Below are 11,634 nucleotides of genomic sequence, written 5' to 3'. Positions count from 1 at the left end.
GGTGTGACAAGCAAAGCGGGCTAAAAACGTCGCAAAGCTTATATAAAAACAAACATAAAACGTCGCAGATAAAAAGCACTAATGTCGTCGACGGCGATCTCGCCGTGGAAAAAACACAAATCATAAATTGTATGATAATAATAGAAAACAAGTTCAGCATCTGCAACGGGCGGCGTCTTCGTCCACGTGCGACGCCGAGCCCGTTCCCGTTGATGTTTTCTTTACGCTTGATTTCTTCCCGGTGAAAAATCTCTTCAAAGCTTTGCCCCGCCCCCTCAAGTCCCCCCTTCCCCTCCCCCGACACACATTTAGTTTCCTTCAGACACTCATTTATCTCCAACATAATTATTTATCAAAGTTTTCTTCTAATGAAGAAATGGAAAAAGAAAGCACTCTTCTCTATTAAATCTGTACAGCTTATGTGATAGACTCTTTCTTTCTTTTTTTTTGTTGTTGTTTTTTTTTCTTCTTTCTCCTCTATAGATCAATGTCTGCTCCCTCGCTCCAGCTGAGCGGTCCGAGGGACTCTTGTTTAAAACTTTTTAATCTTTTTGAAAATTTTGTATTTTGTATTTTTTTTGTATTTTTTTTCTCACTTTGATACATTTTTTTTGTCGTTATTTCTTTTTTCAACGAGGCGTGAAGACTCTGAACTCTGTAAAAAGTTTCTTCAAATTAAGGCCATGAAGATTGGAGAAACTAAAACAAGAAAAAAAAGAAAAAACACAACAACCCCATTTTGTTTTGTTTTTTTTAGAGATATATCTAGAAAACTAAAATTTAACACTAGAACATAAAAAAGAGGTGAAAAGAAATAGTAGCTTTAATATCTGAGGAAGACAATCTCTGTGTATCGCAAACGTGACTCCTCCCTCTGTTTTTATCTAATTACAAAATAAACCACCTCTCCTCTTGCGTTCAACAGATGTAGTTTTTTTTGTCTTTTTGTGTTGATATTATTTTTAATCTCTATTTTGTTTCTTCTTTTTAATCAGTTGAGAATTTCTCTTAGAGAAACAGTCTAGGCTTCAGTCCAGCCCTTACTTTCTCAGACGACACAACAACTATTTCACTGTTTTTTTTTTTTTTAGTTTTCAGTTTTCTTTTTTAGTTTTTTTTTGTTGTTCTCTCATTCTCCTCTTTCACCTCCTCTCCTCCGTCTGCACTCTCTCCCTCTTTCTCTCTTTCTGTTTCTCTCAGGCCAGGTAGGAAATGAAAACAAAAGTGTCTCTCTCTTTTTTTTGGGTGCCTGGGCAATCTGGAAGCAATCCGTCCACAGTCTTATGTCTCCTATCTCCTCGTATCCTTTCCTCTCTCCTCACGTCCTCAGTGCAGCCACACCTTCTCCTGTCTCAAGGCAACGCTGTCACAGCGACACTCTGCCAGACCGACGCTATCTGATGAGAGAGAGACAGAGACAGAGACAGAGGGAGAGGTAGGTAGAGAGAAGTTAATAGGACAGACAGGCAGAAAAAATTTAAATAACAAAAATAACAAAAGAATAAAGTGAGGAGACAGGGTGGGAGTTAGACAAAACATCTACAGTATAATCACAAATAAACATTAAACCAGCAGAAATGACAGACAGACAGACAGACAGACAGACAGACAGAGACAGACAGACAGACAGACAGACAGACAGACAGACAGACAGACAGACAGACAGACAGACAGACAGACAGACAGACAAGCAGGCAGCCTTGAATCAATGACGTTTGACTAAATTAGTATCAATGACCAGGCAGCCAAGTCACACATTTATAATTTATGATAGGGGTATGAGTTTTTTTTTCCCCTCCTTTTTGTATCTTTGTGATATAATGAATATAAGATGCTATGTACACTCGGCCCTGGGCTTTTGTTCAAAAAACAGAATAAAAAGATTTTGAAAAGAAAGTTTTCTTTCCGTTTTCCTGAAATATAACGGTTTTGGACATATACAAGGTTTCCACCCGACGGCGACAAACAATGACATTAATGGCAGTGGGCGGTCCTCACTTGGACTGGTACGAGTACGCCGGGACGTGGTCTGCATTGCTCTCCACCTGCATCTGTTGCTGCTGACCGCTCACCTCCTGAGACGAGGGCGCCGTCTGGGGGGAGGAGTCAGAGACCACGCCCTGAAAAGACAATGACATTACGCTATACCAACACACACAGTGAAATACTCATAGAGTTCATTTGTAACTTTTATATTCTACCCCCCCCAGGACTGGAGACCGGTAGATGTTTGGTGTCGGAGAGACCAAACATCTGCCACTCATCCAAGATGGCCAGTGGAGAGATATTGCACTCACAAGCTTCAGTCAGTACTGCTTGTCAACCCAGTAGCTGTCCTACTACCTGACGCCAGGGTCTAAACTTCTCAATTGGAAGACCTCCAACCAGGGTTGCCAGATCTGCTTATTATAATTTCCCCGCAAGATTTTATTTGAAAATAGCCGATCTACAAGCTCACAACGCGTCCCATCGTGACGCATTGTGAGCTTGTAGATCTGCTATTTTCAAATAGCTGATGTATATGTTAAAGTGCTCATGTGGCCCATAGTCGCTTCTTTTTGGGCTGGTTTTCCTAGACCCTGGTTGCTTGTTTCTCTCACAGAATCTGGCAACACTGCCTCCAACCACTGCAGATGTGTGAGGAAGTTATATGGCATTAAAATACTCTACAATACAGATTGGTTAAAATAGCATTTTATTCATTAAAGTAAGATTTGACTGTGTACTGTGATTGCAGCTCAGTGGCCTTGTGGTTAGAGTGTTTGCCCTGAGACTGGGAGGTTGAGGGTTCTAAATCCCCACCATACCAAATTATGTAGCCAATGTCTTGGCACTCAGCGTCAAGGGTTGTACTGTACTATAGCGTCATGTCCAGGGGGGTGTATTTGTAATCTAGTTGCCTCACGCTACGGAAACAGGAGACAGGCTCCTGACCTACAGTATGGGCCACATGCTACTTGTCTTGTGGCTGCAGGGATAAGTACAATATATCATCCAAAGATGTAAAAATAAACAACATATTTCAGCACAGAATCTTTCAATCAAGATAAGATAAGATAAGCCCTTAATTGATCCCATGAGGGAAATTCAGTCAAACGTCAATTCTCTGCTTGAAAAGAAGAGTCTCAACTTTTTCTGCACTATAAACTTTTACACAGAAAAAGTTGAGCGACTCTCTGGACAAAGCTATTCTTCACATCAAACTCTTAAAAAAAAAAGAAGAAAGGTGGGCCGCTCCTCTGAAGGCCCCCCTATCGTGGACTCATTTCAATCACTTTTTTAACAAGCTCTCAAGGACACTGCGTCTGTCCATACATCAGCCCCCAGACACAAACTGTCCACTGTGCTGAGTCTCTGTACTGATATACACCCTGCTGCTGAGGAGGAGGCAAGACGGGATGAAATAGGTAGGAATAGCCCTGGGCCAAAATACAACTACGTCGGCTTCTCTCTCTCTCTCTCTCTCTCTCTCTCTCTCTCTCTCTCTCTCTCTCTCTCTCTCTCTCTCTCTCTCTCTCTCTCTCTCTCTCTCTCTCTCTCTCTCTCTCTCTCTCTCTCTCTCTCTCTCTCTCTCTCTCTCTCTCTCTCTCTCTCTCTCTCTCTCTCTCTCTCTCTCTCTCTCTCTGCTCCATCCTGCTTCGTGGACAGGAAGTGAACTAGCTCCCTCCCAGGGCGTGAAAGAGAGACAGACAGAGAGAGAGAGAGAGAGAGAGAGAGAGAGAGGGAGAGAGAGAGATGGATGATTCTGTCAAGATGCTGTCATGGCTGGAGGCAGGCGGGCTAAGCAGAGTCCTGCAGGCTGAAGGATGTGCGTGTTTCCTGCGGTACACGTGGCCGTGTCTTCACATGCTCTGCTGTACCGGCCGGCCAGAGAGAGAGAGGGAGAGAGAGAGAGAGAGAGAGAGAGAGAGAGAGAGAGAGAGAGAGGGAGAGAAAGGATGGATCCTCCGCCAGTGTCTCACTTCAGCTCCTGTCATCTGATACACGGCTGATAGCAGCACTGTCAGCCACCAGACAGCAGCCTGTGCTCGCTTTTAATTCTTGCCCACCCGCCCGCCCGCCTTAACTGACTGACTAGGTAGCTGGCTGGCTGGCTGGCTGACTGACTATCTGCCTGGCTGACTAGCTGGCTGGTTGGCTGGCTGGCTGACTGACTATCTGCCTGGCTGGCTGGCTGACTGACTATCTGCCTGGCTGACTAGCTGGCTGGTTGGCTGGCTGGCTGACTGACTCTGCCTGGCTGGCTGGCTGGCTGGCTGGCTGGCTGGCTGGCTGAGAAGTTGGCTCAATAACTGACTAGCTACAGTAGATGACTAGCTGGCTGACTGGCTGACAGACTGGCTGGCTGACTGGCTGGCTAGCTGACTGGCTGGCTGGCTGACTAGCTGTCTGTCTGTCTGTCTGTCTGTCTGTCTGTCTGTCTGTCTGTCTGTCTGTCTGTCTGTCTGTCTGTCTGTCTGTCTGTCTGTCTGTCTGTCTGTCTGTCTGTCTGTCTGTCTGTCTGTCTGTCTGTCTGTCTGTCTGTCTGTCTGTCTGTCTGTCTGTCTGTCTGGCTGGCTGCTGGCTGGCTGATTAGCTGGCTGGTGTCCATGCTCGTCATTTGTCAGGATGACCTGCCACAGAGCTCCGACACCAACGGAACGGAGTGACAAAAAGTCTTTGCAGTGCGTCTTTCGGAGATACTATAAAAGTTGTGAGTCATGTGCTTGGCTTGCACTTTCCAGGCTCATTATTCTGTGGAACGACCAGGGCATTTGTTTGGAGAATGAGAGCAATTTGCAGCTTACATCCAATGTGATCTGTCTGCTTAATGACCACACTGGTGGGCCGATGTGTTCCTTTATAACTGTGTCTCTGTGACTGTGAATGTGTATTGTATATGTGTACTGTATTGTGTGTATTCTCTACCCTGTGTACTATACTGTATGTGTACTGTACCTTGTGTACCAGGTGTGTACTTCCATGTGTACGATATGTAGACTTTTAGGGTGTCCATTAGGGGGGTCTAAATTGACCCTTGCAAGTCTGTAACTCTAACAGTATACAAATGGAACCAAATGGACCCTTTTGGTTCCATTTGTATACTGTTAGAGATAACGGGAGAAGTGTGAGAACCATTGTTATAGTGTGCTGTGTATGTACTGGGTAAAGGAGGTGTGTCTTACTTCCACAGGGACTGAAGGAGGCACCGTAGTGTACTGGGGGATGTAGGTCCCTTGCATAGGTGCCTGCGCTGCTGCAGCAGTCATGTACTGAAAAACACAACAAGACAACAAAACATCATCAGAACACGCCCGTCATATTCTAGACTATGTTGACGCTTGGCACCCCAACTCAAGATTTATTGGATTGGGTTTACCAAGTCTGAACAGTAAATATAAATCTAAGCTAATTTGAACCACATTCCTACAGTTGGCTTGAAATGCCATTCAAATCAGATTTAAAAAAATGTGTAACAGTTTGGACACCAAAGTAGGATTTGTACTTCGTCATATGACGTGTCGCTCGCCAAAAATAGCCAATCTACAGTACAAGCTCATAAAATGCACTCTACTGATGAATATTTGCAATGTTTGTTGACTAGAGTTCATTATACCCAGCTCCTATCAATCAGTTTGAACCAATTCAACATAGTGTCCCTGTTTTGGTCATTCCATTCTAGGTGATCATTTTCAAATAAATACGGTTTAATCTGTTATTTAACTCTCATTAATACTGTTGTTAATTGTAATTCGTTAGCAGGTGCATCACTGCAAATGAGGCTCCGGTCTCTGGGATTCCCTGCATGAATAAAGGTGTTATTTAATTGATTAACTGACTTGATTGATTGATTGACTAACTGATTGATTTTAAAATAGACTCTTACAAGAGTACAAAGTTCTTGCCATAAATCTTATCAGTGCCAACAGCATTTGTCATGTGACATAAATCTATCTATAATATGCCATAGTATATCATGACAATGCCATGACAAACTACATTTCACATTCCCCAGACATCTGCTGTTGCAAGCCCTTCATTCCTCTGTGTTCACACACAGGGTTCACTGTTCCACAAAATACACACAAGGATGTCAAAACCGTCAACAGTCAATGTCGCCATGTCCTGAAAGTCTCATTTTGCTTCATTATCCCAGAAAGGGACAAGAAGACAAGTGCCTGTTATGCCCCCAACATCCTTAGGGGGGCAGGAGTGTGTGGTTATCAGAGCAGAGAGCGCTGAAGGCTGACATGAAACAGGAGAAGAAGAGGAACCCTGCTGTTTTGTTCAGACTTCACATGCAGCAGAATGCAACTAAGAACATTAAACAACTAGAGAGGAAGAGAATGGGGAAACAAAGCAATGAAAGAGAGACAGAATAATTGTGTCTGTGCGAGACAGAGGAGAGAAAGACAAGAGACTGTAAGACGAGGAGCGTAGAACAAGTTATGTCAAAAGAGAAAGAAGAGAGAAAGAAAGAGAGAGAGAGAGATTTTGTTGGTTGTGAATGTGTGTGTGTTATGTGTTTAATAGTTCACAAACTTAAGGGAAGAAGTTGTTTACTGAATTTTGTTTATTATGATTACGATTAATCTACCAAGAAAAGGGTTTAAATTAGCTCACATTAATATCTGCAGCCTGAGAAATAAGATTATTGAAGTATCAGAATTATTATCGCTGGGTATACAGGTATTAGCATTATCAGAAACCCACCTGGATGATACTTTTAATGATGAGGTACTGGGTATTCAGGGGTATAATATTTTTAGAAGGGACAGGAATAGATATGGAGGGGGGGTGGCAGTTTATGTACAGAATCATATTCCAGTCAAATTAAGACCTGATTTAATGGCTGCAGATATTGAAGTGATTTGGCTGCAAATTAATTTACCACATGTAAAACCCCTGCTTATAGGATGTGTATATAGACCACCAAGTGCAAATATGGATTATCTTAACCAACTTTGTTTTATGTTAGATAAAGTATGTGATCTTGGTCATGAAATTTATTTTTTAGGTGATACAAATATTGACTGGAACTCATCTAATTGCCCACTTAAAGAGAAGCTTCAATCGACTGCTAGAACATGTAATTTAATTCAGATGGTGGAAAAACCAACAAGAGTGTGGATAAGGAGAGATGGTGGTAAAAGTGAAACGTGCATTGATCATATATTCACAAACTGTAGTTATTTATGCTCCAAAGCATTATCCATACCAGTTGGGTGTACTGATCATAATTTAATAGTAGCTACAAGAAAAGCAAAGGTGCCCAAATCAGGACCAAAAATTGTTTATAAGAGATCAATGAAAACATTTAATGAAGATGTATTTACAGATGATATTAAGAACATATGTTGGAAGAAAGTATTGGACAAGGAAAATCCAGACGATGCACTTGAAGTCTTTGATACATTATTTTTACAAATTATTGAAAAACATGCTCCTATTAGAAAATACTCAGTAAGAAATCTGAAATCACCCTGGTTGGATAATGAATTAAGAGAAGCAATGAGATTGAGAGATGAAGCAAAACAAGCAGCGATCCTATCAAGTTTTCAGTCTGATTGGCAAATCTATAAGAAGCTACGAAATTATGTGACAGCTCAAAACAAAAAGAAAAAACAATTGTTTTATGAGAACAAAATTAAAAATGTTAAAAATGATAAAAAGAAAATGTGGAATGTTGTAAATGACATGATGGGCAGAAAACCAAAATCTTGCCCATCTTATCTTGAAGTGGATGGAAAATATTTGACCAAGCCAGTAGACATTGCTAATTATTTTGATGATTATTTTTATTCTAAGATCAACTGTTTTAGGAGCAATATGCAACATACAAGTATAAATCCCTCAACTACATTAATTAAAAACTCAATGAATAATAAGAACTGTAAATTTAAACTAGCACAAGTAACCGTTAATGAAGTTGAGTGTCTGCTTAATAAATGTAAAGATAGACCACCAGGGGTTGACGATTTAGATGTTAAATTTCTTAGTTTGGTTGCTAATTTCATTGCTGTCCCTGTTTGTCATATTGTTAACTTGAGCATTGAGAAATGCATCTGTCCTCAAGCTTGGAAGATAGCTAAAATCATTCCACTTACAAAAAATACAGCTGCACCATTTTCTGGTACAAACAGTCGCCCTATAAGCTTGTTACCAGCTTTAGGAAAGGTAATGGAGAGAATTATCTTTCAACAAATACAACTTTATTTTGATGTGAATGGATTAAATACAGAATATCAGCATGCCTACAGGCCTGGTCACTCTACATGCACGGCCTTGACACAGATGACAGATGATTGGCAATGTGAGATGGATAATGGAAGATTGGTGGGGGCTGTTTTACTTGATTTTAGTGCAGCGTTTGATTTGATAGATCATCTGTTGTTACTGGATAAGCTTAAACAATATGGTTTCACTGTCACTGCATTAAATTGGATGGAGAGTTACTTAAGTGACAGAAAGCAGACAGTTTTCTTTAATGGTAGTTTTTCAAAGATCAGTCGGCTTAATTGTGGAGTCCCTCAGGGAAGTTGTTTAGGACCACTATTGTTTTCAATTTTTATAAATGATCTTCCGTTAGTTCTACATAAAGCTCAAATTTCAATGTATGCAGATGACTCGACCATATATGCTGCAGGAATGACCACAGATGAGATTAATAATATTTTGGAAAATGAATTAAAGTTAGTAACAGAATGGGTAAAGAGTAATAAACTTGTACTGAATGTTGGTAAGACAAAGTCTATATTAATGGGATCAAAGTATCAGATATTATTTGAACCAAAATTAAATTTGAATATAAACAACATTCCAATTGACCAAGTACAAGAGACAAAACTTTTAGGTATTACTTTTAACAACACTCTATCATGGTCCCATCATGTTGATAAGACTGTGAGCAAAATGGGAAGGGCTGTTTCAGTTACAAGAAGAATTTCTAAGGGACTGCCACCAGATGTCATTAGACAGGTCTTAAACGCTTTAGTTCTGTCACAGCTTGATTATTGTTTTGTTATTTGGTCTAGTGCCTCAATGAGCGATATTAAGAAACTACAAGTTGTTCAAAATAAAGCTGCACGTTGTGCGTTAAATTGCTCCTATAGAACTAATATAAAAGACATGCATGACAGTCTGAGATGGTTGTCTGTTAGTCAAAGGGCTACTTATTGTTTAGTTAATTTCATCAGAAACATAAAAGTTACACAATCTCCAGAAATATTATATAAAAGGTTATTAAAACATTGTGCTCATCATGAATATCAAACAAGACATGCAATTGAAGGAAGGTTGAATTTTCCCAAAGTGAAAACATCTGTTATACAGAAAACTGTTATGTATAGAGCTATTGGATGGTGGAATTCATTGCCGAGTTATATTGTTCAAGCCAATACAAAAGAGGGTTTCAAAATTATGGTAAAACGGTACCTTCCAATATTTCATGAACTTTAATGATTTTGTGTTTAACCTTTGACATCTTATTGACTTGTTTGTTGTTATCATGAAATGTATGGTTTGAGAAAAAAAAAAAAAAAAAAAGGAAAAAAAATAATAACAACAATAATAATGTATGGGTAACCCTTTTCTCCCTTTGATCATGAAATGTACAAAATTGTAAAATTGTAAATGTATTTCTGAATTTTTGTAGGTGAACTATTGTCTTTGTCTGTGTTTGTATCTGTAGTATGTTCGTTCTGTATGATGTGTATTTGTGTGTGTTGGACCCCAGGAAGAATAGCCATGCTTAGTGCAAGTGCTAATGGGGATCCATAATAAAGTAAAGTAAAGTAAAGATAACCAGAGAGAGTAAAAGAAAGAGTATTGTGTTGTGTGAATCTCTGCAGTAGTAGGTCAGAGAGGCTTATTGTCGGTATCATCAGCCGAGAATGGGGGAGTCTATCCCCGTTTCAATCTGCTATACCAGTGGTTTTCAACCCTTTCCATATCAAGGTCCATTATTTCTTTGCCATTTGAGCCACGGACCATCATTTGATGAGATTTATCTTGGGACTCTCAGACCCAAGACTTCGAATATTTTGTTAACGTTGGATACGATTTTGTCCACAATTCCATGCTGTATTGATGGGGTATCATAGGAGAGACAACAGGCCAACGTTGATCAAAATAACAATTATTTAATTAAGTAATGCAGATGTTTAACACGGTCCATTTGGTTTCATTTCACGCTCTCAAGAGGTAAAGATCTATATTCCATTTGGTTACCAACTCTCCATCATTTAGCTGGGGACCACCTGGAACCCCCTCAAGGACCACTGGTGGTCCCTGGACCACTGGTTAAGAACCACTGTGCTAGAACCTCTGTTAGATGGACTGCTGAGGTGCAGTGCAACGCCTACCATCAGGTCCCACTCACCGCACAACTTGTCACGAAGCGGTGCTATACTCAATGGAACCCATGGCCTTGTTGGTCCAAGGGCGAGTGCTCTACCGACCGAGATACCCGGACACAAATGTCAGATAAATCAGCAGGAAGCCTCGCCCCGTGCAGGCTCTGCCCCTTCCTGACACTTTTGTCCGACCGACAGAAAAGGAAGCACAAACCCTTTTTCTCCTTCACTTTCTTTCCGTAAACAAAGTAATCTTCATCTATAGGTCTTCTTCTCAGGACTCACGTCCACGTAAAGTGATTCATTTCAGTGATCATACTCTCTTGAATGGTTACCACATACTGTACCACATGGGCTGTAATGCCAGACAGCGAGTCCCTGGTGTTTGTGTGTGTGTGTGTGTGTGTGTGTGTGTGTGTGTGTGTGTGTGTGTGTGTGTGTGTGTGTGTGTGTGTGTGTGTGTACTTGCATCACTTGTGAGTGGCAAATGTCCCCACAAGCAGACATTGTGAGGATAACTTTCCTGGTCCTCACAAACAAATGGTTGTTTTATGGTAAAAAAAAAAAAAGATGTGGGGAGTTATAGGCTTACAAGTAGGAAAAGATTAACACCAACCTGGGTGTTAGGATTAGGCATTTACAGGTTAGGTTTAAGGGTTGGAGCTTGAGTTAAGGTTGATTTATACTCAACGAAAATAGCCAATCAACAAGCTTGTAGATATAGTAAAAACAAAAAGGCATTCATATATCCATCATCCTAAGATGCTGATGTCCTCACCATTATAGTAATACAATCGCACGTGTGTGTGTGTGTGTGTGTGTGTGATGTGATGTGTCAGGCTTGCAGACAGCCTCCTTGGCTATGGGCCCAGTGGTGCAGCTAGCGGAGTGTCATTACCGACGGCCCCGGCTCTGCTGTGCGCTGCTAATGAGAGGAGCTAAAGGCCACAGACACGGGTGATTAACTCCGCTACCGCCATCACTGCTAGCGCTATAGCTAACACATACTGTACACAGATACTGTACGCACGGTCACACACGTGCACACACACACACACACACACACACACACACACACACACACACACACACACACACACACACACACACACACACACACACACACACACACACACACACACACACACAGAGACGCTTTGTGTTGTCACCATACTGGACCATCTCATTTCAGTACAACACCTTGACAAAATATTGACATTCAATATAATTTTTAAAACCACAAGGGAAACAGACGCTGTGCCCAACCTGGGTCTGGATTCTTGTCCCTGCACCTCCAGGC

The 11,634-nt window shown here is 41.1% G+C and overlaps 1 protein-coding gene across 1 annotated transcript in view; it reads right to left on the bottom strand.

The window, feature by feature from the left end:
- Positions 1–301: 301 nt before the first annotated feature.
- The window catches only part of LOC308095578 (uncharacterized protein), a gene marked incomplete at its 5' end in the record, with an annotated part of 237,988 nt that continues 226,655 nt past the window's right edge, over positions 302–11,634 (bottom strand). The window contains 3 exons of the mRNA XM_080442631.1: positions 302–1,397; positions 1,999–2,120; positions 5,166–5,252. Coding sequence (XP_080298757.1) covers positions 1,394–1,397; positions 1,999–2,120; positions 5,166–5,252 — 213 coding nt within the window. The 3' untranslated portion in view covers positions 302–1,393. The remainder of the gene's footprint in view (positions 1,398–1,998; positions 2,121–5,165; positions 5,253–11,634) is intronic.

This window comes from Gymnoscopelus braueri (assembly GCF_963280865.1).
Source record: "Gymnoscopelus braueri genome assembly, chromosome: 11".
Taxonomy (NCBI): domain Eukaryota; kingdom Metazoa; phylum Chordata; class Actinopteri; order Myctophiformes; family Myctophidae; genus Gymnoscopelus; species Gymnoscopelus braueri.
This window is presented reverse-complemented; position numbering and strand designations above follow the sequence as displayed.